Genomic DNA, 25,011 nt, shown 5'->3' with positions numbered 1-25,011 from the left:
AGGAAGAAAAAAAAAAAAACAACAAAAAAGAAACCATGAGAGGCATCCTAAGAGTTTTACAAGTAAAATAATGTTCCTGGAAAGAAGTGTCAGCACTCTGGCTTGCAGCACTGTGTGGGCAGCCTCTTGGAGCTAAGGAGCCCACAGTGGAGCACGGGAATAATCCCACACACCCCAATCCAGCTCCATCCACCTTCTTAGGCAAGGGAAATCCAACCTGACTCACAGGTCTGGATCACGACCACCAGGGGTCAAAACCCTTTTTGAGGCTAATTCTTGCTTGTGGGCCAAGCCCCTGGACCTCAACCCAGTGTGGAGGCCAAGCTTCTCCTGTGGAACTCGGATGTATTATAGGGCTCAAATTCTTTTGTGGAGGCCACATCCTGCTTGTGGATCCCTAATACCTGTGGGACCAACCATCCTGTGAGGCTCAAATTTGTTCCAGGCTCCAAGTCTTTCTCATGGGTCCCGAATTACCTGTGCTGTGTGTTCTGGGATCCAAGCCTTGCCTGTGGGTCCCCATTCATCTGTGGGGTCCAAACAGTTCCCAGGGGTCAAGTCTGCCTGTGGGTCCCAAACCATTGTGGGGTTCAAAGCCCCTGCGATGCCCAAATCTCTTTTGGGGTCAAGCTTTGCTTTTGAGTCCCCAGCCCCTTGTGGGCTCCAAGCCCTTTGAAACAACTGCATCTGTTCTGGGGTCCAAGTTGTGCCCATGGGTCCCAAATCCCAAACTTTTGCAGGGACCCAAACCCTCTGAAAGGTCCAAATCCCTTTTGGGTTCCAAGCCTGCTTGGGGGTCCGCAGCCCCCTGTGGTGCCTGAATCTGTTTTGGGGTCCAACCTTTAACATGTAGGTGTCCAGCTCCTTGTAACACCCAAAGCCCCTGTGGTACCCAAATTTGTTTTGGGGTCCAAGTTTTCCCTGTGTATTCACAACACTTTGTGTGCTCTGACATCCTTAAAGCCACCAACACCCTCTTGCTTTGGGGTGTCCATGTGTTTTGGGGACCATTGCTGTGCCTGTGGTTCCCCAGCTCCTTGAAGGACACAGCTTCCCCGTGGGACTCAAATCCATTTTGGGGTTCCCAGCACCCCATGACCACTTGTGTGATCATGCAGTGGTCCAAGCAGTACCCATGGCTTCCCAAGCCCTTGTAGTATAGATAGCCCTCATTGGGACCTAAATCCTTCTGGGGTCTCTAGGCCTCTGTGTTACTCAGACCCACTTTGGGGTCCAGCTTGTCCCTGCGGCTCCTCAACCTCTCATGGCACACAGCTCCACGGCAGGACCCGTAGCGGTGCGGGGGGATGCGGGGGGATGGGGGGGATGCGGGGGGATGCGGGGGGATGTGGAGGGATGCGGGGGGATGTGGAGCGGTGCGGATCGGTGCAGGGGGATGCGGAGCGGTGCGGGGGGATGCGGGGGGATGGGGGGCGATGTGGAGGGATGCGGGGGGATGGGGGGCGATGTGGAGGGATGCGGGGGGATGGGGGGCGATGTGGAGGGATGCGGGGGGATGCGGGGGGATGCGGAGCGGTGCGGGGGGATGAGGGGGGATGTGGAGGGATGCGGGGGGATGCGGGGGGATGCGGAGCGGTGCGGGGGGATGCGGGGGGATGCGGGGGGGGTGCGGGGCGGTGCGGAGAGATGCGGGGCGGTGCGGGGGGATGCTGGGGGGATGGGGGGGATGCGGGGGGATGCGGAGAGATGCGGGAGGATGCGGGGCGGTGCGGAGAGATGCGGGGCGGTGCGGAGAGATGCGGGGCGGTGCGGGGCGGTGCCTCCCGCCGCTCCTGACTCAGCGCCCCGCCCGGCGGGGGCAGGAAGCCGGGCGGGCCGGCCGGCCCCGCTCCTGTCACCGCCTGCGTCAGAGCCCGGAGTTTTCCACTGACGGAAAAGGGCAGCGCGGGGCGGCGCAGCCCGGCCCGGCCCCGGCAGCGGAGCGGGAGGCGCCGCGCCAGGCACCACCGCTGCAGCCGGAGCCGCCGCGCCGACACCGCCGCCGCAGGTAGGGACCGCCGCGGGCAGCCGGCGCCGGGATGGGGATGGGGGGAGACGGCGTGGGGGGCGAGGGGGAGGCTCGCCGCTCACCACCGGGTGCTGCGACCGCCGGCTCCGGTCGGTGCCTGCCCGGCGGGGGGTTCGGCCGCCGGGAGCCGGCTCGGAGCCGTCCCGCCGGCCGGGGGTCGCTGCCGGTGGCCGGGGGTCGCTGCCGGTGCCGGGGTCGCTGCCGGTGCCCGCCGCCCGTTCCCGGCGGTCGCGCCGCCCCGGCGCCGTCCGGCCGCGCTGCTCCTGCCCGCGGGCGAGCGGAGCCCGGCGGGGCCGCGGCTGCGGCTGAGCCGCCGGGGAGCGCCCGGAGCCGCCGGGGCAGCGGGACGGCGTTCCTTGGGGGGAAGCGTGGGGGTTTGCTGCGCCCCCGACCCGCTCCCACTCCGCACTTTGCCGTGGGCTGTGCTGTACAGACGCCCGGACACCTTTCTAATATTTATTAGGAGTAGCGCAGAGTTCCGCTCTCACCCCCGCCCCGGTAAGTCCAGGCTCCGCTCCATCCCCGCGGCCGCGGTTCCAATTTTTTGATGTTGAGAGGAAGGTTGGGGCGGGGGGGGAGGCAGGGGGAGCCTTGCCGGCTCGCTCTTCCCCAAATCCGCCCGGCTGGGGATGCTTTCCCGTCGCTACAGCAACACCTACCGACGGGCGCACGGAGGGACCGACGGGCGGACAGACGGAGCGGGGCACCCCCCACACCCCCCGCCTCCCGAAATAAAACATCGCGGCTTTTACAGCCCACCTGAAAAAAATGGAGGATTAAAAAAAAAAAATAAATAAAAAAACCCAAACAGGATACCCCGTACCCCCGCCCCCAGCTACTAAGTTTTCTCAGGTTTTTATAATTTTTTTTCGCCTGCCCTCCCCACTCCTTCCTCTACCCCCGGCATCCTCAAAAGTGTCTGTCACCTCCGAGTTACATAATGTCGCTGTAGGAAGAGGCTGACACACAGGGACAGCCCTTTCCTAAAGCAGCTCAGCCTTACTAACGCCTGGAATGCCAACGCCTGGGTGGGATGGATGGAGAGAAAACCCCCACGGCCTTTTACAAACCTCGAAGTCACAGAACGGGGGAATCCTTAAGGCTGGAAAAGCCCTCTAAGATCCCCGAGTCCAACCCTTAACCCAGCACTGCCAGATTAAGTCTTGTCATTTACTACCAGCAAATTACTATTTAATTTTATTACTTTATTTTTTTTTTTCATGAAAATCAGTTTCGTTTTCCTCTGCCGAGCAGTTTGCAGATGTAAATGTGTGTGTGTGTGGGGTGGGGAGTACGGGTTATTTTCAGGATGGTTGGGTTTGTTCTCCTCCTGGAGAGTCTCCGCAGCTCCCAGCAAAGGCTTTAATAATTCAGCACAGGAAATGCGTGCGTATATATAGCAGGGAAGGTAACGCACAGCGTGTACCTACAGGAGGACAAATGTGGAAACCTGGTGTGAATTATTCATGAGGTGTGATCAAATAGAGGATTTTCCTAGACAAAGCACACTTCGCTGTTTTCCTGTTTGTTACAGCACAATCTGCACTGAGTACATTTGAACCTCCTTTCATTTTGGGCCATGTCAGATAACCTTTAATGTACTTGCTAAAATTTCTTATTTACCTTTCAAGCTGTCAGCAAGGAGTAAGGGCTTGGTAGAAAAATCTGACAAGTTTTTTTGTTTTTTTTTTTTTTTTTTTTTCCTTTTTGGCCTTCCAAAAATTAGGAGATGGAGTAAACACTTCTGCTGCTCTTTCCGGGGAAGGTGTTTTGCTTGTTCAGTCTCTGACAGGAGCATAAACTCGTGGTGCTGCGGACTGATTCACGCTCCCACTCCGCAGCACGATGTACTTTGGGTTTTGCTGTTGCATAGTAGGCAGAGGCTATTTTTAACCAGAGCAAGGTTATGAAACCTTAGACCCAGCTGGGTGAAAATAATCTGGTCTGAACTGGAAAGCACAGCTTTATGTGGCTGGGAACACGCGTGGGACTGTCCCCCGGAGGGTCCTGGTGGGATGATCCGGCTCTCCTTGGCTCCAGTCAGCCCCGAAATTGGGAAGTGTTGTCATCGGGAGGCTGTCACAGGGGAAACCACTTAAGTAAATATGCAAAGAATTAAAATAGCTAAATGATCGAGCAGTGAATCAGTGCTGATAGCGTGGCGATTATTAAATAACCCAGAGGTGTTCCTGGGATCAGCACTGGGACAGCTGAGCGGGGAGCTCAGCTCTGCAGCACTTTTTGGTGATTCTCACACCGAGATCCCTTTGCCCACAATAAACGGGAGCCTGCGAACAAACACCAACCCCAGCAGCTCCTCGAGCTGCCTCTGGAGCCGTACCTGGCTGAAATATGCAGTGGTGTTTTTTAAACTAATATTTACTCCTGCTAGACCTGCACAGCCACTGTGGTTCAGGGGGAGGGAGTGGGAGCTGCTCTGACTCACGGCTCAGCGCGGTCCTGAGCTCGCTCCCAGCACCCGAGCCCTTGTCCTGGTGCGCTGGGAAGAGTCCACCTTGATGTCCTGCAATAAGTCCACTTTTTCTTCCTGGGCTGCAGGCAGATGGCTGAGCCTTCAAGTCAGCAAACCAGCTCCAAAAGTCACCAGAAAACAAATGAGTTTTTTGGGGTTGGAGGGGTTGTTGTTTTCTTGGTGTTCCCTGAATCGCTTGGCAAAAGAAGCTTTGCTTTCGATAGCTCGTGCACAGATTCGGGATCCTGCCATTCTTTAGGATGCTCCACTGACAAAACCCCCAAAATTTGAAATATTCTTGCTCTGGGTGTTCTCCTGCAATACCATGGGAATTGTGGCACAAGCAAAGGCAGCTGCTGGACTCGCTGTGAGGAGTTTCCTTTGCTTTGCTTGCACTGCTGCGATCGCCTGACGCTTCAAAGCACATCTACAGCCCCAAAATACAACACTGAAACATCTCCTCATAATTCTGCCCAAAGCCACGATGCCTCTTTGTGTAGTCTCCTGGAGACTGGACACTGGTAGAGGTTTTTAGTTGCCTTCCTCTACACTTGGCTAAACAAATGCCAAACCTTCTTAAATCTAAATTACTCGAAATATTTACTGTTGAGACGTCGTCCAAGAGGAGGATAGTTAAAACATTAATTCCTTGCATTCCAGTGTATTAGGGCTTTACCCTGCAACTTGCTGGGTGCCAGAAATGGGACTTTGCAGATTGGATTCCCTTCCCCCCAACTACACTGCTCCCCCCTATTCCCCCCACCCAAACTTTAATGCTTAAAAAAAAAAAAAAAAAAAGAAAAAAAGGAGGGAGAGAGAAAGAAAGGAATGCACATCTGGGCTAAATATTTGTTAGAAAGTATTCCCAGGATAGTGGGAGTTCTGGTGCCAGAGAGGAATTCCTGCGGGTTTGATCCATTGCATTATGTACTTGTTCCAAAAGCTGTTTTCAGTAAAATAGATGAGTAAGAAGTCTTAGCCAAGAACAGAATGTCTTTTTTGGCAACTGAAAGGAAGATAGGATTATTTTATTTCAGGTTATGTAAAAAAAAAAAAAAAAAAAGAGAAGGAGAAGGTGGTAAAATCCTGCACTCAGTGGTGCCTGCAGAGATTTGCAATGGCACAGTCAGATACAAATATTTATTTTTTCCATGCCACTGTGGGCATTTTTGGGACTCCCTTGTAAGACACAGCTGTGGGTTTAAGGTTCCTTGCAGAATTAACTGCAATTAAAATATCCTCACTGTGGCTGACTGGGCCTCTGGGCTTTTTTGGCTGAATGACCAGTGGCCTCACTGACATGGCTTTAAAGGCAGCATCCAAATTGCTGGTGTGAATTCTGTCTCCACATGCCAGGGCAAGAGGGGAGCAGAGGATCATCCTGGCTTTGACAGTAAAATGCCCCCTTGGAGGATTTTTTGGGGTAGGGTAGAAGCAGACACTGATGGATGCAGCTTCACTGCATCGCTCCTGAGATGGATTTGAAAACTTGACTTGGAAAACGTCACAGCCATAAATCAGCAATGAGGGGGAAGGTGTAACAGGAGAAAATTATGATATTTTGGCTGGTGGGCAGCAGGTTCACCAGCTTTTTCCCATTAGCTGGGAATCCTGTTTGCACAACACCTCCTTTGCATTAACAAAACAATAGGTGTCTTGAAGAAGACATCGTGCCAAAAGTGAGTTTTTTCCCTATCCATTTGGCTCATTCTCAGAGATGGGGAGCTGCACACACCCCCCCATCATCTTCCTGGCTGGTGGTAGTATTTAAAAAATAAATAAATAGAATTGCACCATCTTATGCACAGCTTGCCTTGGCTCTGGCATGGTGTTTGTGTTAGCTGGGTTCTCTGGCTGCAGGAGAGGGCTCTGCTTTCCCTGTGGGCTTGGTTTGGGGGGATGTAGTGCAGCCCCTGGTGGGTTGGCAGGTGACCTGAGCATCAGGGCTGCTGCATCTTTGGTGCAGACCTGGGAGTTACCCCTGTCTCAGCAGCATGCTCTTGGCTGCTCCAGCATCCTCTGTTGTCTCCCATGGGATTTGGATGTGGTCAGCATCACATCTCTGAGGGTGTTTGCTGCTGGATGTCCTACAGGCATTTTAGGGAGCTGGTTTCTCCCTCCTTTGGCCATAGTGGCATGCCTCACTGTCATCCTTCATTGTCCTGTGGAGCATTCTCTCTGCAGCAGAAAGAGGAACTGATACTCTTTCAAGCCACATGTGGGTTTGTTTTTTTTTTTAAAGTTTTTGCCTGTTCCAGGTGGACAGTGGGGTCTGCAAACCTCTGGCTGCAGCCCAAGCTTTAATTTGGACCCTTGCCATGGATTTGGAGGTTTTTTTGCTCCTGGGTGTTTCTTAAAGCAAACATGAGACAAAGCAGAAGGCACATACACAAAAATAATACAAATAAAAGGTTTGTTATTTGCTGTTTTGTGGCCACCTGTGAGCTCAGCTCAGCCATGGAGCAGGCAGGAAAAGGGTTAATCCAGGTGTCAGGTAGGGCATGTGCTGCTGGGCCTGGAGGGTGGCCAAATCCACCTTTTCTGCATCTATTTTGGATTAAGGCCAAAAAAACAACAACCCCTCTGTGGCAAAACCACCTGCAGCTCCAGGTCTGCTGAGGAGGAGGAGGAGGAGGGATGGAGGGATCTCTTCTCCCCGGGTTCAGGGTGACGTACTGGCCCTGTAAGCGCGCCTTGCAGCAAATGATTAACTTCTCCAGGCCAGGGAAGTGCTTCATCCAGGGACTTTTTTGACCTTTTAGGTGACTATTGTCTCCTGGGAAGTTGATGGTAAACATAATTAGGGAGGGTTTGTGCAGGGCTTGGAAGGAACTGTGCGTGCTCCTGTCCTGCAACGTGATACTGCTTGGTGCTGTCGGGACACTGAAAATCCCATCAGTGTTCTGAATCCCAGGTTCTGAAACTGGTGTGGTCTGTGCTGCCTCCTCAGGTCTGTCAGAAGGGAAGGTTTAGTAGGTTTGTTTTGTTTTGGTTTTTTTCTTTTATTTTTCAGAGACTTAAATTAACTTCAGACATGCAAAGTGGAGTGAGAAAGTGTTTAGGTTGCAAAGAATGAATTTGGCCAGTGGAGAAGTTTCATGTGGTGGGAGGGGATGTGGACTGAGTGTCTGGCACCTCTGTATCTGCAATGTCACCATCCCAGGGCTGTCTCCTGTCCCAGCATTATCCAAATTCTAGGGATGCTTTAGCTTTTGTGTATTATGGGATGGCTGGTAGCATCCCACACTGCTGGGGCTCTCCCCTCCTTGCTGGGAGGAGTTCCTGGGCTAGGGCTGAATCCCTCCCACCGTGGTTGTGCCTTCCAGCCTGGTGGGATGGGGTCAGAGCAAGTCACCCCTCAGGCAGCAGCCTGCCTCTCAGCTCTGGGGGTGGCTCACTGGCTCCCAAATAACCTGGCAGTGGCTTCTGCAGGAGCTGGGGGAGCTGAGGTGGGGTTGCCAGAGTCTAAAAGGTGGAATGATCCATCATCAGTGCAGGAGCATCCCAGGTTGGGTGGGTGCTGATGTCCATTAGAATCATAGAATATCCTGAGTTGAAGGGACCTACAAGGATCATCGAGTCCCAACTCCTGGCCATGCACAGGACCACCCCAAGAATCCCACCCTGTGCCTGACAGCATTGTCCAAATGTACAGTAGGCAAAGTCTGTAGCTTTTATGAGGTTTTTTTCATCTCCTGAATTTGCACAAACTTTACAAAAGCAAAGTTTAAAAGATGCAACGCAGTTATTTTTGGCATTCTTTTATTTTTTTTTCCTTTAAGATGAGCAGGGGCAAAGCATGCGGGAAATTTAGGAATCTAGGCGAGTACAGAGCTCTTTTGTTTTTAATTAGCTACGTTGTTTTTAATTGCTTCTATGCTTGATACATAACCCAGCCTAAACAAGAATAGCTTATTGAATGGGGGACTGACTATGAAAGGCACCGTGAGGAGAAGGGCTGTTCTTCACAGTTGATATATTTGTATTTCAGTGCTTCATTTAATAAGTCTGTTTCCCCGGGGGGCTGTAGTGAGTAAATCATGCCAACAGATTGTTTTCTGCAAACTGGCTTATTTTTGTAATTAGCAAAACGTTAAAGCTGTAACTGCATAGAAAGCGATCTGGGTGAAGAGTGAACATAAAAGAATTAGTAAGCAAAATGTAATACTTACTGTTTGATGACATTTGTGTTGATTGGATTGGTTTCTGGACAGTTTGTTGTCTGGGATAGTTTCTGTAAAATGGGAGAGAAATTCACAGGTGTGCACAGCGAGTGTAGTGAGATGAGATGTTTTAGGGGCAGCACTTTTTGGGAATCACATCTGCATGGCCAATTGGATCTGATGGGGAAGCCTTGCTGGGGGTTACAGCTGTCCTGCTCATCACCAGAAACTGCCAGGATTTCCCTGGCTTCATGTTGATTTATTCCTTTGTTTTCCAGTTATATGACAAAAACAGCGTCACCATGAGCGGGGTATTGAAAAGGAAGTATGAAGAGCTGGGGGATGACAGCACCTACTGCTCCTCCTCCTCCTGCTCCCCCCTCTCCTCCTCAGCATCCTCAGGCTGGGACACTGATGAGGAGAATTCCCGTGGAGAGCCCAAGCCCAGCTCTGCCTTAATGTCCAGCTTCACCCGTGAGTATCTCTGGCTTTCCCAGCATCAGCCCTTCCTCTGCATGGTGTTTTGGTAGGGTGGTGGTGGGTCATCCCCACACAGAGACCCCCTTGGGGAACACCTTTATAGGCAAAAGTGGCAGTGGTGCCAGCTACCTGTCATGACACTGATTTATAATCAGATTTATAATCCAGCCTCCTCACACTGGTCTTCCTCAACCCTTCTTTGCAGTATTTATTATTCCTTTGGAATATTTTTGCTGAAGTCCAGGCTTCCAGGAGCAGAAACCCAAGGATGGGTGTGCAGAGACATGTGGGTGCCTCCAAGCCTGTGCTGCAGGACCATCCCACCAGCCCTCAATTCCCTGTCAAGCTGTTTCACAGGCAAAACCTAATCAGACAGCGAAAGCCTGTAATGCTGTTTTTTAAAAAATGATTAACCAGTAGCGTAATTACCATTTCAGAACTTGTTTCCTACGTAAGTTGGGTACTTTGCCAAAGAACATGACACGTTTGACATTGCCTCCGCTGCTAGTGCAGATAAAAGCTATTTTGTTTTCCCAGCAATGTAAGTTTTGAGAGCTTTTAGGAAAACACACAGAAGGCAGTGTTGTAAAGCCCTTTATCTGCCGTGTGAAGGGAAAAATAAAAAGTACAATAGAGGGACATCTTCATGGAGGAGAAATAGTGCAACCTAGTAAATTATACTGAACACCCACTGTATATAGCAGTTAAGGTCCACTTAGCCGACATACACAAACATGCAGCGGTCTGAAAAGGCTTTAGAAGTCTTGTAAAAATAAAGAGTCTCATTCTTGCTTGTCTTCCCAGGTTTTGTGACAAAACAATGAACTTTTTGTATTCTCTGGCTCAATTGGAAAAGGGTCAGGAATGGGAAAACAATTTTGGAGGAGGGGTGCAGGGAGAGAGAAGCAAATGCCAAAGTGCAGCAGCTCGGCCGATAGATGATCGTGGTGGTTAACTTGCCTTCTGATAAAGAGCTCATGTTTTAGGAGATTGAGTCAAGGTTATTGTGAAAATGCAATGCACAGTGCAAAGATATGATCAGAGTGACTGCAGGGCCCAGTGTGAACCCCCAGCTATTGAGCAGAAGCTGCTGACACAGCTGGGTGAACGCTTCTTTTTTCTCTCTTTTTTTTTTTTTCATGTGAAACCGAAACACTATATTTTGGCAAGTGAGATCTGTGAAATGTGGCTGCAGTTAACTGTCCAGTCTTGCACTTTCACAGCCTTTGAGGCTCAACAAACCAGCTGAGCCCCTCGAGCTGTTGCAGTCTTTTCCTTGGGTCCCACTGTAAGGCTGTTTGTGGCTCTGCTTCCCAAAGAGCAGAGCTTGAGCTCTGCAGCAGTCACCCATCCTTTCTGGGCTATTTTCTTCCATGGAGGCAACCAAAGCACCCATGCACCAGCAGCAAATGGGACCAGAAATACCTCCCCACCACAAATTTGGGTGTAGCTGGCTCTTGTTCCTGCCACACTCACGTGGCCGTGCCTCGCTTTAATTTCTTGGCCAGCCACACTCGTGGAAACTCACTGACTCTGAACCTGCCCTGACTAATTAGTCCCCCTCCATCTACTATGTTTGCATGTGCAGCTGTGCAGAGCCAGGTATCTCTGGAGAGGCTCTGCTGTAAGTGGTGTGTAGCGTGTTTCAGCAGTTTAAGATAAACCAGAGTCATGTATTGCCATGTTTACCTGGGGATCACCTGCACAAAGATTAACATCTTTGCAGCTGCTCTCAAATGAGTCTCTTGAGAATAAACCATAGAGTCAGAGTTCCTCCCAGTGGATGGTGAAAGGAAGTACCAGAAAAAGCAGCCCTTTGGGCTGTTTTCTGCCCTGCCACAAAAGCTGCAGTCATGAAGCACTGGGAATGCCAGTGCCCTGGCATCCTGGGAGCAGAGCAGGGGCTCCTGAGCGTGGGGCAGAGTGGGTTTGGAGAGACAGATGTGCAGGATGGCTGGTTGCTTGTTTGTTATGCTCTGCCACATGTGAAGAATAAGCAAATAGATGTTCCTGGGGGAAGTCAAGTGGGATGGAGAAGCAGGAGCCACCTCATAGGGTGAATCTCATGGGTGACTGATGCAGCTTCCTCTCCATCCTCATCCCACCTCGGAAGTGTTAGCTCCTAAAACACCACCAAGCAATGTTGTAGCCTTGTCCCATTGCATCCCTGTTGAGAGAGAGCAATTGCAAGTCCTGCCTGTTGGCAATATTTCTATTCCATCTGCAGCATGGCAGCACTGACTTAGTGGTTTTTCTTTTTTTAATTCTCCCCTTTTTTAGCCACGTCGATCCTGAAGAAATCCAAGCGGCTAAAGAAGAACAATGTGGAGTTTGACCGGGTCACTGTGTTTTACTTCCCACGCTGCCAGGGCTTCACGAGCGTGCCTAGCCGTGGGGGCTGTACCCTGGGGATGGTGAGCAAACACAGCTCCTCCCGACAGTTCACGCTGGCAGAGTTTTCAAAGGAGCAGGAAAACGTCCGTCGGGGCAAACTCGAAGAGAAATTAAAAGAGGAGAAGTTGGAAGCGTTGAAATGGAAAGTGAGTTAGAGCGTGGGGCTGGGTTGATGAGGAGCTGGGTTGATGGATGTCATTAGTTAAGTGGGCAGTTTTTAGTAAGAGCTTCTGAGACCTGGGGGCATCAGTCCTTAGCTCTTGTTTTGGGTCTCCAAAAAACACAGGCTCCAGTGGGGGATTTTCATTTAGTTCTCCACCTCTGAAAAGTGGAAAGACACAGAAGACATTTTTGCTCTTTTGGTAGTACCTCTCTGTCCTGGGATCCACTTGAGACTCTTCCTGGCATCTCCCAAAGTCTTTTCATTTCTGATTTTGATACTTAATATCCCAGGACGAATGCCCAGTCAGGTGTCAGGTCTCTGTGGGCTCTGGCTGAGATGTTCATCCTGTGGTTGGCCACCATGGGGGAGAGGTCATTCCTTTCTTGTCTCCCCTCAGCTGGGGGTTCCAATGGCTCTGAGTCCCAAGCAAGCCCCTAATGCTGTGTCCATTTTTTGCCCTTAGCTAACCATGAACGGCACGAAGGAGTCCGAAGAGGCCAACCAGCTCACCATCGACGACATCTCCGACGACGACATCGACGTCAGCAGCGTGGACCTGGAGGACGGCTTCTTCCTGCAGCCCTACCCCGCCAAGAAGAGGCGCGCGCTGCTGAAGGCCGTGGGGGTGAAGAAGATCGACAAGGAGGAGAAGAGGGAGCTGCACAACATCCGCCTGTCCCGGGAGGACTGCGGCTGCGACTGCCGCGAGGTCTGCGACCCCGAGACCTGCAGCTGCAGCTTGGCAGGCATTAAATGCCAGGTACTGCCCTCACCCCTGGGCACGGGGGGGATCCAGCTGCGCGTTAGAGCAGGCTTTTGGACAAAGCTGGGGCAGCCAGTGAACCCATCTGCTCCCTCCTGCGCTTGGAGGTGAGGAAGGCTCTTGGAGCATCCCTCAGGCTGCAAGGCAGACACTGCTCCAAAGCGTCCTCTTCCCAAATCACACGTACAGCCATCCCCACACTGCCAGAGCCTGCAGTGACAATGTCCTCGCTGTATGTCCCCATGAGACCCATACCTGCTTGATCTCCTTTTGGAGATTCACACATTCCCACGTGGGAATGTCTGCAAGGAAGAGCTCCTTGCTCCTCACACGAGGCTGCGCTTTCTCCCCCTCCCCCAGGTTTTATTTTTAATTCTTTTTTCTTTTGCTGTGTGCCACAAATCCCAGCACGCTCAGGCAAACGTGGGAGTGTCAGATGAGCCTCAGCTCACAGTGAGCTGTGCAGGCCACCTGCACAGTGGGATAATCCCTCTGTATTCAATTAGTGAGTTATATATTTCAGGGTATTTTTTGCAGGTGCCTGCCCAGCTGTATTTGGGGAACCTCATTCCCTATTCTGGGTGCCGCTCGCTCCCACGGTGCCGTGTTTGGAGGCAGGGGGTGGCGGAGGTGGGTGCACATGGGTGCTCCATGTGTGTGTCACAGCCCCCCTCTAGTGGCTGCTGCAGATCAGATAGTGTGATCATTTAATAGCAATAAAGAAACAACTCACTTTTGACCCCACCATATGTCTCCTTTTGGACCATTATATTTTGCTTTTTTTTTTTTTTTTTAATCTTTTAATTTTCTTTGCTTGTACTGAAATCAAGCTTTTTATGGCACCTCTTCAAAAGAGCAGGGTGCCTTTTTTTTTAACTTGGTCTCTCAGGGCAGACAAGTCACGGACAATTTTGGTTTTATGCTGCTGGGGTCAATCCTAATCCTCCCCCTCTGCTTCTCCCTGTGCCAGATGGATCACACCTCCTTCCCCTGCGGCTGCACCAAGGACGGCTGTGGCAACACCGAGGGCAGGATCGAGTTCAACCAGGCCCGAGTGCAGACACATTTCATCCACACCATCATGAAGCTGGAGCTGGAGAAGCAGCAGCAGAGCAGCGAGAAGGTGGCGGAGGCTGAGCCCCCTTTCCGGGAGCGGCTCCCACCGCTGGGATGCGCGGCGGGGAAGGGCTCCTTGGAGGAGCGTGCGGTGCCGCTGGCACCTGCCTTCCAGTTCAGCCCTGACCTGGAGGCCCTGGGGGAGAACAGCTGCAGCAGTGACATGACAGACTCCTCCATCTCCTCCCACCCCAGCGAGGACCTGGAGGAGCCCTACGAGAGCCTCCCCTCTGACAAATCCCAGTCGGACGTGGACGACGATGGCTTGGCGCGCATCCTCCACTTCAATGACTCGGACGCCGAGGAGGAGAGCGGGCGTGGCCAGGATGACCTCGGCTGCTTCCACCCCACCGACTTCTTCATCGAGGACCACGGCAGCGAGGCCAAGCCTGTCCCTGGCCACTTGCCCCACCTTTCGGAGTGCCTGGATGAGAATGCCAACCAGGACAGCGGGGGTTTGCTGGAGGATGCAGCCCACGTGAGGTGCGATGGGCTGTCCTGCTGCGCCTCATCCTCCACTGAGCCCTGCTCCAAGAGCTACGCTGACCTCAGCCTTTCCTCCGATTCCTTGGATTTCTTCCAGTCCTTCTCGGACTATAACTTGGGACCCCTTTACAACTCCTTAAAGGAGTATGAGAACCTGGATAACTTCTCAGCGTTACAGTTTCAGTTGCCTAATTTCCCTGGCTTCCCACAAGCTGGAGATCAGGGCTCCTGTTTCTTGGAGTCCCTCATTGGTTTGTCTGAATCTGTCCCCGAAACCCCAGCCCCTTTCACAGACAATCAGCTTTTGGAGGATGCCATCAAATCATCGCTGATGGAGACAGTGAAAGTGTGAAACACCCATGTGGCTCGGGCAAGGACTGATGCCGAAAGGAAAACAGAGGAACAGTTGGACAGGCAAACTTTCACTGAAAGGATGGTGTACTACTCAAATATAAGGAGGAAAAAAACAGCAACAGCAGAAGACTCTCTAAAAAAATTATTTTTGGTCTTTATAGAACGTGGACATTTTGACATACTGCAGCTACAATCAGTTCTCTCGCTGTTTGTGCAAAAATTTCTAAACTTTCATGACGGGGTGGGGAAGGGTGGGGAGGGAGAAAGACTTCCACATGAGAATTTCCTTGTGTTTTGTATGAAAAGACCTGTTGAGAAAAATACTCCTCGCTAATGTTGCCAGTCGTCCATACAGCCCCTTCTAGAAATGTTTCAGTGTTGCAGGAACTTTTTAAGGCAACTTTTTGAAGCTGTATTTATTGTGAAAATTTGTGGTTTGCGTAAGAGTCGGCCCAACACACTCTTACGTTTAAACCTGACGAGGTTTACAGAAGAGATCCATACACTATATACATAATCATTCTTCATCTATTTATTGCAAATTCCAGAATTTAACTAGCCACTGAAGCTTGAACTAGCATGAAACCTTATTTAAATTGGTAATACCTCAGATGTATTATGTGTACAATCATATTTTTTTGCATAATATATCTGTATTTATTTATTTTCTACCTGTAGTACGTGAATAGCACTGTGGTTTGTCGATGACCTGGAAGGGCAATAAGGTCTTCAAGAGGAAGATGACCCTGGTTTCTCTGAGTCTGAATGATGTTGGCTGTTTGGTCTTCACTTCACATTTCTAAAAACACTGAACAGAAGTGGCGTGGGAGGGGAGGGACGAGTTCTTGCACCATCCCTTGGTTTCTCCCAGCCTCGTTGTGGACATGAGAATGGTGTCTGGTCTCCATAATATCACTGTGGAGAGCAAAGCAAGCAAAACCTTCAACTATTTAAGAAGTAACATTAATACTAGCTCTAAACAAAACCCAACCCCTTTTTGTAAATTATTTTATAATTTATTTAATTACCTGAGGATTTGGCCATGAGATCTTTCCCCATCAGTTATGGTGCCTGAATATACAGAGCCACTGTCAGCAGCGGTGGGGAGGTGTAACCATAAGGACCTTGGCAGCCCTTGTGGGGGCTTTGGGAGAGCAAAGCCAAAACAGCAACACTGCTCAAGCTCCTCAGCAAGTGCTCCTTAGGACTCCCCAGCACTGAGGATGTCGCCGCTCCAAAATCCAGTGGGTCACACTGATTGTACTATATTTTTACATAGGTGAATCGAGTAATTCAAGCAAAACAGATGGAAATGAAGTTCATTGGGTTATTTATCCTGTGAGTACGGCTTTTGAAGACCTGAAGACCGAGCTGAAAAACTGAAGGCTTTTGGTTTCTAAAATGAGATAAATCTTTGTGTTTAGGAAGGATGCTGGAGGCTGCCTTGGCCTTTTGCTATATATAAGTCAGTCTGAGAGCATGACACTGTTTGGCCACGAGATGTAACTGGACAAAAAAATTCTGTGCATCAGTGATACACTAAGTGCCTACACCAGTGGTATGGAAAAAGAAGAATGGATTTAAAACCTACCGGCTTTAAATTCCCCCTTGGAGAATTTGGTGATGGGAGTGATTCCTGACATTACCAGCACAGGAGGAGGAGACAATTCTGGTGTCCCAGCCCCGCTGCCCTGGGAGCAGCTGGAGGGAACTTCTGGGGGTACAGAGACACACAGACAAGGGAAACAACCCCGAAACACGGATCTGAGGATTTTTCTGTTGGCTGAACTGTTTCTATCCCCAACCACAGGGATGGTGCTCTTGGATACCTGCTCATTGACAGGTGCCTCACTGCAAACCTGCCGGCAATTTGGGAAACTTGTGGCGTACGAAACATGGGTTGCTTGGGGTTTTTAAAAAATCCTTTTTATTGCTATTTAATTGTACATCTTCTCTGGGATTGAGCCGGTCAACTGCGAATTGGAGCTGACCTCCCACAGCCACGAGCGGCTCCTGAGCCCGCGCTCGCCGCCGCTGCCTCCGCAAGGTATCGCCCCCGGGGCAGGAGGGCGACTGTAGGAATACTACTGGCAGATGGAGGATTTCCTGGATATATCTATTATTATTGTTATTATTATTATTATAATAATTATTATTATTTTTATTATTATTTTTCATTGTCGTCATTGTTTCTTTAGACTGAAAAATCCCCCTCTCAGTTATCTCCTAGGTGGTAGTTCCTTATCCTTCAGACTGCATCAAAAATACTGACAGTTGAAAGTCTGGTAGTGTTCTGTATTTATTGGCACTAATATATTTTGTAACATTCCTAGGTTTCCTCTTCATATATATATTTATATATATAAAATATATACCTATATTTTATATATATATATATACACACATGCTTTTTTTTAATGAATGATTGGGATTGACTCCTGCCTTTGTGGATTTTTTTTTCAATAATTTATTCTTTTTATTTGTGTTGGTGCCAAAAAAGAAAAAAAAAAGATTTTTTTTTTTCTCTTTTTTTTTTTCCCCCAGGGCACTGAATTGTAAATATATAATTTTTTTTTCTTCTTGGTATCTGTGTAAAAAGTTGCCTGTTAAGCAGTTTAAAAACTGGGTATTTATTGACACAATCTGTAATTATCTAATGTATTGGTTGAAACGCTTTGGTTTCAACATAGCTTTATTTTAGCTTTCTTTGTGTATATATTGTGATTATGTTGCTTAAAGGTACAAGTTAAAAAAAAAATGCTTTATTTTTACCTTATCCATTTGCATTTGTTTATAAAAAAAGCATATTTGTCTACAGCTGCTGTCTCTCATTTCATCAAAGCAATATGAAGAAATTTCCATTACACTTTCAATAAAAGAATTTTGTTTGAATACGGCAGTGTCTTCACTAATGTCCTTTGTCTGACACAATTACCTTCTCTCTTTTCCCTAAATAAAGTAAAAAACAGTGCATGGGATGTGGTCTTCCCAGTCTTTTTGGGTTTGTGGATGGTGGCTGTTTGTCTTTAAGGGATGATTGAATAGACAACAGTCATGGTGGCATCCACATCACCAAGGAGAAATCTTGGGAAACCCTGGAAACCACTTTCCCTCATGGGTTACAAACCATTTCTCATTGCCCCATGGCCCCCCTGGGACCTGGAAGGATGCAGCTGGACAGAAGCATCACCATGGTCCTGTGCCCCTGGGGAAAACCAGAAAAAATACTCTTGGTCATGGCAACAGCACAGAAAGAAGAGAGTTGAATGTGAAGCAGCCCATGGTACAAAGGAAAAAAGATGAATAAATCCCAGGAATCTAGATGGGGAAAAACACACCTCTCCCATGGGTCTGTGGCTGTCAGCACAGGCATAAATCATAACCACTGCCATTGACCTGAAAGCAAGGGAAATTGGCCAAAGAATGCCATTGTCTAGTTTTCCATTGGGAATCCATTTTTAAAGGTTGCCATCTGCCCCCAGAGCAGAGAAGCTCAATTAATTGAATAAACTATTTGTTACAAATTATTTGCTGAGCTGTAAAAGCAGAAATACTGAATAAGAGGCTCACCCATGGAGGCTCTGCAACATGAGGTGAAGCTCAGCCTGTTTACCTACCCAGAGGGATGTGTATTAGGTTTGGGGTTTTTTTGAGTTTTTGGTGTTTTTTTTAATTTATTTTTATTTTATAGGCTTTATGTCTGTCATTCCCTCTTACAATAACTTTTTTTTGACTGGGAGAGGAATAGTCCCCAACATACAGCTCCAGCTGCAGCACTGGTGGGTTTTTGGCTCACGGTGATGACTTTGTGTCAAGCCCTGGCACAAGACATCATCTCCAGAGGACCCATCACGCCCAATGGCCAGTGCTGAAACAGCCCCAAGGTGCTGCATCCCATCAACCAGCCTCTGGCATGGGCATCCCCACAGGGAATCACAGAATCCTAGAATGCTTTGGGTTGGAAGGGATTATGTTAAAGACCACCTAGTTCAACCTCTCTCCCGATGCCTTTCACTTCACCACGTTGCCCTAAGCCTCATCCAGCGTGGCTTGGAACACTTCCAGGAATGGGGCATTCACAGCTTCTCTGAGAAACCTGTAGCAGGCCTCACCACGCTCAGAGTAATTAATTTCCTCCTAATATCTGATGTAATTTGTCCTCTGTCAGTTTAAAGCCAGCTTCTCTGTCCTATCACTCCGTGTCCTTGTCCAAAGTCCCTCTCCAGCTCCTTTAGGCACGCTGCTTTGGATGCAGCCCAGAATGTGGCTGGGGCTTCCTGGGCTGCCAGTGCACATTGCCAGATTGTGTCCAGCCTTTCGTCTATGAACACTCTTCTCCCCAGGGCTGCTCTGCATCCATTCTCCACCAAACCTATGTCTGTGTTTGGGACTGCCCTGACCCAGGTGCAGGACCTTGAGGTTTTTCCCATCCCAGTGACGAAACTCAAATGGGAACATGTCAATATTTGGCGGTTCTGCAGTGCCCTTTCCCTGGGAAAGCCAAGCTGGCCTCCAGGTCTGAGTTAAAGCCTCAGCTCTGGCAAACTTCTGCTGAATTCCATGGAAAATGTTCTTGGATGTGCAGAGGAAGTGCATGTTGCAGTCACACGGGTCTTGGAGCCCCAGGAATGTTTCTTTTTGCCTCTGCCGAAGATCTAAGACCCTTTCCCACTGCAGTGTCACTCTGCTCAAACACGCTTTACAAACCTGTCCTTTTCCTTCTATCAGCCGAAGTGACGAGGAAAGATTTCCCCCAAATCTCCTGCCTGCAAGGCAAGCACAGGACCCCTGCCTTCACCTTGCAGCTCCTGGTTGTTCGGGTTTTTTTGGTTGGTTTGTTTGTTTTTCCTCTGACGGAGCTAAAGTCCATCCTATCCGTCATTTTATAGCTGCTCCTGACGAGAAAAGTCCCCGGGACTGATTCCGGGCGGCGCCAGGTCTGGAGTCACGGAGCCCGGCGTCAGAACCCGCTCCCGGCCCGGCAGCGACTCACCCAGCGCTGCTGGAGGCGGCTCCGCCACCCGGGACAGAACCGGGACAGAGCCGGGACAGAGCCGGGACAGAACCGGGACAGAGCCGGGACAGAACCGGGACAGAGCTGGGACAGAGCCGGGACAGAACCGGGACAGAGCCGGGACAGAGCCGGGACAGAGCCGGGACAGAACCGCGACAGAGCCGGGACAGAGCCGCGACAGAGCCGGGACAGAACAGAGACAGAACCGAGACAGAGCCGGGACAGAGCCGGGACAGAACCGGGACAGAACAGAGACAGAACCGAGACAGAGCTGGGACAGAGCCGGGACAGAACCGCGACAAAACCGGGACAGAGCCGGGACAGAACAGGGACAGAGCCGGGACAGAGCCGGGACAGAACAGGGACAGAACCGAGACAGAGCCGCGACAGAACCGGGACAGAACCGGGACAGAACCGGGACAGAGCCGGGACAGAGCCGGGACAGAGCCGGGACAGAACAGGGACAGAACAGGGACAGAACCGGGACAGAACCGGGACAGAGCCGGGACAGAACCGGGACAGAACCGGGACAGAACAGGGACAGAACCGAGACAGAGCCGCGACAGAGCCGGGACAGAGCCGGGACAGAGCCGCGACAGAAACGGGTCAGAGCCGGGTCAGAGCCGGGACAGAACCGGGACAGAGCCGGGACAGAACCGGGACAGAGCCGGGACAGAGCCGGGACAGAACCGCAACAGAGCCGGGTCAGAGCCGGGTCAGAGCCGGGACAGAACCGGGACAGAGCCGGGACAGAACCGCGACAGAGCCGGGACAGAGCCGGGACAGAACCGCGACAGAGCCGGGACAGAGCCGGGACAGAGCCGGGACAGAACAGGGACAGAACCGGGACAGAACAGGGACAGACCCGGGACAGAACCGGGACAGAACCGGGACAGAACCGGGACAGAGCCGGGACAGAACAGGGACAGACCCGGGACAGAGCCGGGACAGAACCGGGACAGAACAGGGACAGAACCGGGACAGAACCGGGACAGAGCCGGGACAGAACCGGGACAGAACCGCGACAGAACCGCGACAGAACCGCGACAGAGCCGGGTCAGAGCCGGGACAGAACCGGGACAGAGCCGGGACAGAGCCGGGACAGAACCGCGACAGAACCGGGACAGAGCCAGGACAGAACCGCGACAGAACCGGCCAGAGCCGGGACAGAGCCGGGACAGAGCCGGGACAGAACAGGGACAGAACCGGGACAGAACCGGGACAGAGCCGGGACAGAACAGGGACAGACCCGGGACAGACCCGCGACAGAACCGCGACAGAGCCGGGTCAGAGCCGGGACAGAACCGGGACAGAGCCGGGTCAGAGCCGCGACAGAACCGGGACAGAACCGGGACAGAGCCAGGACAGAGCCGGGACAGAGCCGGGACAGAACAGGGACAGAACAGGGACAGAACCGGGACAGAACCGGGACAGAGCCGGGACAGAACCGGGACAGAACCGGGACAGAACAGGGACAGAACCGAGACAGAGCCGCGACAGAGCCGGGACAGAGCCGGGACAGAGCCGCGACAGAACCGGGTCAGAGCCGGGTCAGAGCCGGGACAGAACCGGGACAGAGCCGGGACAGAACCGGGACAGAGCCGGGACAGAGCCGGGACAGAACCGCGACAGAGCCGGGTCAGAGCCGGGTCAGAGCCGGGACAGAACCGGGACAGAGCCGGGACAGAACCGCGACAGAGCCGGGACAGAGCCGGGACAGAACCGCGACAGAGCCGGGACAGAGCCGGGACAGAGCCGGGACAGAACAGGGACAGAACCGGGACAGAACAGGGACAGACCCGGGACAGAACCGGGACAGAACCGGGACAGAACCGGGACAGAGCCGGGACAGAACTGCGACAGAACTGGGACAGAGCCGGGACAGAACCGGGACAGAACCGGGACAGAACAGGGACAGAACCGGGACAGAACCGGGACAGAGCCGGGACAGAACCGGGACAGAGCCGGGACAGAACCGGGACAGAACCGCGACAGAACCGCGACAGAACCGGGACAGAGCCGGGTCAGAGCCGGGACAGAACCGGGACAGAGCCGGGACAGAGCCGGGACAGAACCGGGACAGAACCGGGACAGAGCCAGGACAGAACCGCGACAGAACCGGCCAGAGCCGGGACAGAGCCGGGACAGAGCCGGGACAGAACAGGGACAGAACCGGGACAGAACCGGGACAGAGCCGGGACAGAACAGGGACAGACCCGGGACAGACCCGCGACAGAACCGCGACAGAGCCGGGTCAGAGCCGGGACAGAACCGGGACAGAGCCGGGTCAGAGCCGGGACAGAACCGGGACAGAACCGGGACAGAGCCAGGACAGAACCGCGACAGAACCGGCCAGAGCCGGGACAGAGCCGGGACAGAGCCGGGACAGAACAGGGACAGAACCGGGACAGAACCGGGACAGAGCCGGGACAGAACAGGGACAGACCCGGGACAGACCCGGGACAGAGCCGGGACAGAACCGGGACAGAACCGGGACAGAGCCGGGACAGAGCCGGGACAGAGCCGGGACAGAACCGGGACAGAACCTTTCTGCTCCGTGCCGCCCGCACTGCCCCTGACTCTCCTGCTGGCTCCTCGGCACCAAAGCGTGCGGGCCATGAGCGATGCTGCGCCTGCGAGCGGGGGGAACAGGGAATAAATGGAAATGAAGAGGGCGGTGAAGCCCTAAGCAAGGCGGGGAGTGCACGGACGGGTTTATGTGGGGTCAGTGAATGCCAGAGATGGGAAGGAGCGGCGCTGGCTGGTGCCATAAGGGCCGGGAGAGCCGGCGGGGTGGCACCGGGCTGGGACAGGTCTGTGTGCTCACAGCCGGCTGCTTTCAGCCCTGACAAGGGGGACAGTGCTGGCTTGCAGCTGGCTGGACCTTTCCCAGGTGCAGCTCTGTAAAAGCAGAGTGAGAGCAGCTTTGACAGCAGCACCTTGCAGAGGGACCATCTCCAACCAGCCCAGAAACTCCTCCAGGACTTCTCTGGCCTCATGCTTCAAGGGAAACACAAATTCCTCCTGGCAGAGAAGCTGTGATAAACTGCTGCTTGCAGGCTATGGGGATGCTCTGAGAGCTGGAGCCTCTCCGCTCTGGAGCCAGGCTGGGAGAGCTGGAGGTGCTCACCTGGAGAATCTTAGAGCATAAAGAGCCTTCCAGAGCCTAAAGATGTTACAGGAGAGCTGGAGAGGGACTTGGGACAAGAGCATGGAGTGATGGGACAAGGGGCAATGGCTTTACAATGAAAAGGGAGAATGGCTTTCAACTGAAAGAGGGAAGATTTGGATTAGATAGAAATTCATCCCTGTGAGGATGGTGAGAAACTGCCCAGAGTTTCTCACCATTCCCATCCCAGATTCCCCATCCCTGGAAGTGTCCAAGTCCAGTCTGGATGGAGCTCTGAGCACCTGTTCTAATGGAAGGTGTCCCAGTTCGTGGCAGGGAGTGGGAACTCGATGATCTTTAAGGCCCCTTTCGACTCAAACCAGGAGATGATTCTATGATTTTCCTTCACAGCTATGACCATCAGGAATTTTCAGGGCTGCGTAATCCACACACTCCCATCAGCTTGTTTTACCCCAGCCAGCCTGCTGCTGAATAAATGGCAGTATTGCCATCTACTGGGCAGTTGCCTCCTTCTCCCAACCTCTCAGCTGGCCAAACTGCTCCTGGGCAGTGCTTGTCCTCCTCTGTGGGACCAGACACACCACATATCTCACTGAGATATCACAGTAAAAGAAAAAAAAATACAGCTTAAATGGCCCACTGGGTTTGGAGGAGAGATGGGGGTCTCCTGGGGCTTGACTGGCCCAGCACACACATCCTCAGCTGGGTGAAACCTTCTCCAGAAGGTAAATTCTCCACCACCCCATTGGATGCACCTCTATTTTAACCAGGGAAGCTGAGTGAGGACAAAATGTGCTGGGTATGCCTGACTCCATTATATCAGTAGAGGCATGAAACCCACCAAAATTGGAATATCTGCAACCACAGAGCTTAAATATCCTGTCACAAGCACAGAGGCTTTTAGTCAGCCCAGCTGAGAAGGCTGAAAGTTTTCAGTGTCCCTGCAGACCACATGAGCAGCACTCTGGGTTAAAACATTACAGAATTAATAACACACAAGGATCTCCCTCCAAAATAAACCTGCTCCCCTGAGAGCCTCTGCAAAGGAAACTATTATCTATTACATTTCCCTGGAAATAAATACTTGGCTACTACTTTGGAGTAAATAGAGATGGAAACTTAATGGTACCTAAGTGCTTTTCATAGTCAAAGCATCCCAAAGTGCTCTCTGCTAATTAAAGCTGAATGGCTGCCAGGAGGCAACAGGGCCCCTTGTAGCCACAATCCCAAATATCCATCACTTTTTGCCTGAGAGTGAGCAAGAATTGATTGGTGAAGGGCTGGTACAACTTCAGCTGCAGAGGTTTTGGGGGTTATCCTGATAAAGGACAGCAGTGCCAGGGTAGGATTGGGATGAGGAGATGTCTGCAATGAGAACCTTTTTTGCAGCCATGGTGTGGCTGAGGGCCCTATTGCTGAGCTTAGCTCTGTGTGACTTGAGAGGTCCCCAGATCTGTTGTGTTTTGGGCCAGCTGAGGTGCTCAAGGGTATGAAGACACACCCATGGGGGTGGTGAGATGGGATGACCTCAGGAGAGCAGTGCCCTTTTGACACAGAAGGATGGGATGGGATGGGATGGGATGGGATGGGATGGGATGGGTTGTTCTCAGCTGTTTCTAGTGGCACTGACCCCTATATTTGATCTGTGCATCCCCTGTTGCACAGCATCTGCAGCCTCACCTCCCAAAATATCCCAAAGTGCTGCAGCCAGCCTTACACCTCACCAGAGCACCCTACACCTGGTAGAGCCAGCCAGGACCTAATTCTCCTGTTGCCATGGTTGTCTCCATTTATCTGCTCTTCATAAACATGTGAACAGCACCAGTTTTCCAAAATTTACTTAATTCCCTGGTTCAGCTGCACCCTCACGGCTCAGTTTTGGGGGAAATGATGTGGACATTCCCTATGAACATTATAACACTGGCCAGCTGTGCTTTCCCCGTAGATATCCCATTGGATATTATATTGCTGTTAAAGCTATCATCTCCACACAGTAAATCCTGTGGATTGCTGCATTTTCCACAGGCTTTCCAAGGTGGGCTCCTGGGATCAGAGTTTTGCCCAGCAGTGCTGAGGAACACGCAGCTCCAGCCAGGCTCTTGGATAGTGAGAGGGAAATGAGGCACAGGAGAGGCACACATGCCCTGCCCCTGTGCTGCCAGCTCCCACCTCCCTCTTATCCTACACAATAAATCATGGCTGAGCAGCACAAGCTGTTCCTGTCAGCAAAACACAGAAGGAAAATGCTGCTCTTGGCACCAGGGATGTGATAATGACCCTGAATTAGAGCTGTATGTCTCCAGCGCCTGATTCTCCTGCTCCTGTGGGTACAGACTGAGATTTCTTCTCCTGGCAGTTGTAGGAACAGGTCCAGGACTTGTTTATGTGGAGGAAGGATTTAAAGGAGCAATGTCCAGCCCGGATTTCAGGGCAGCTTGTGACCAGA

General features: G+C 51.7%; 1 protein-coding gene across 2 annotated transcripts; it reads left to right on the top strand.

The window, feature by feature from the left end:
* Window positions 1-1,795: 1,795 nt before the first annotated feature.
* CSRNP1 (cysteine and serine rich nuclear protein 1) lies at window positions 1,796-17,315 on the top strand. 2 transcript variants are annotated; one of them, XM_086866342.1, is made up of 5 exons: window positions 1,796-2,008; window positions 8,944-9,139; window positions 11,426-11,685; window positions 12,166-12,462; window positions 13,436-17,315. In XM_086866342.1, the coding sequence occupies exons 2-5, from the start codon at window positions 8,968-8,970 to the stop codon at window positions 14,417-14,419; spliced, it is 1,713 nt and encodes a 570-aa protein (XP_086722468.1). In that variant the 5' UTR covers window positions 1,796-2,008; window positions 8,944-8,967; the 3' UTR covers window positions 14,420-17,315. The 2 variants fall into 2 exon arrangements, with proteins under 2 accessions (XP_086722468.1, XP_023777748.2); XM_023921980.2 differs by lacking the exon at window positions 1,796-2,008 and having other exon boundaries at window positions 8,886-9,139; window positions 13,436-15,101.
* The last annotated feature ends 7,696 nt before the right edge of the window (window positions 17,316-25,011 follow it).

Source organism: Cyanistes caeruleus, chromosome 1 (genome assembly GCF_971803275.1).
Source record: "Cyanistes caeruleus chromosome 1, bCyaCae1.hap1.1, whole genome shotgun sequence".
NCBI lineage: Eukaryota > Metazoa > Chordata > Aves > Passeriformes > Paridae > Cyanistes > Cyanistes caeruleus.
Note: the sequence above shows the minus strand (reverse complement) of the source record. Positions and strands in the feature narration are given on the sequence as shown.

Coding starts and splice junctions, on each gene's coding strand:
- CSRNP1 (XM_023921980.2), top strand. CDS start 8,917: ATGTTGATTTATTCCTTTGTTTTCCAGTTATATGACAAAAACAGCGTC. Junction 9,140..11,425: donor CTTAATGTCCAGCTTCACCC/GTGAGTATCTCT, acceptor CCCCTTTTTTAG/CCACGTCGATCCTGAAGAAA. Junction 11,686..12,165: donor TGGAAGCGTTGAAATGGAAA/GTGAGTTAGAGC, acceptor TTTTGCCCTTAG/CTAACCATGAACGGCACGAA.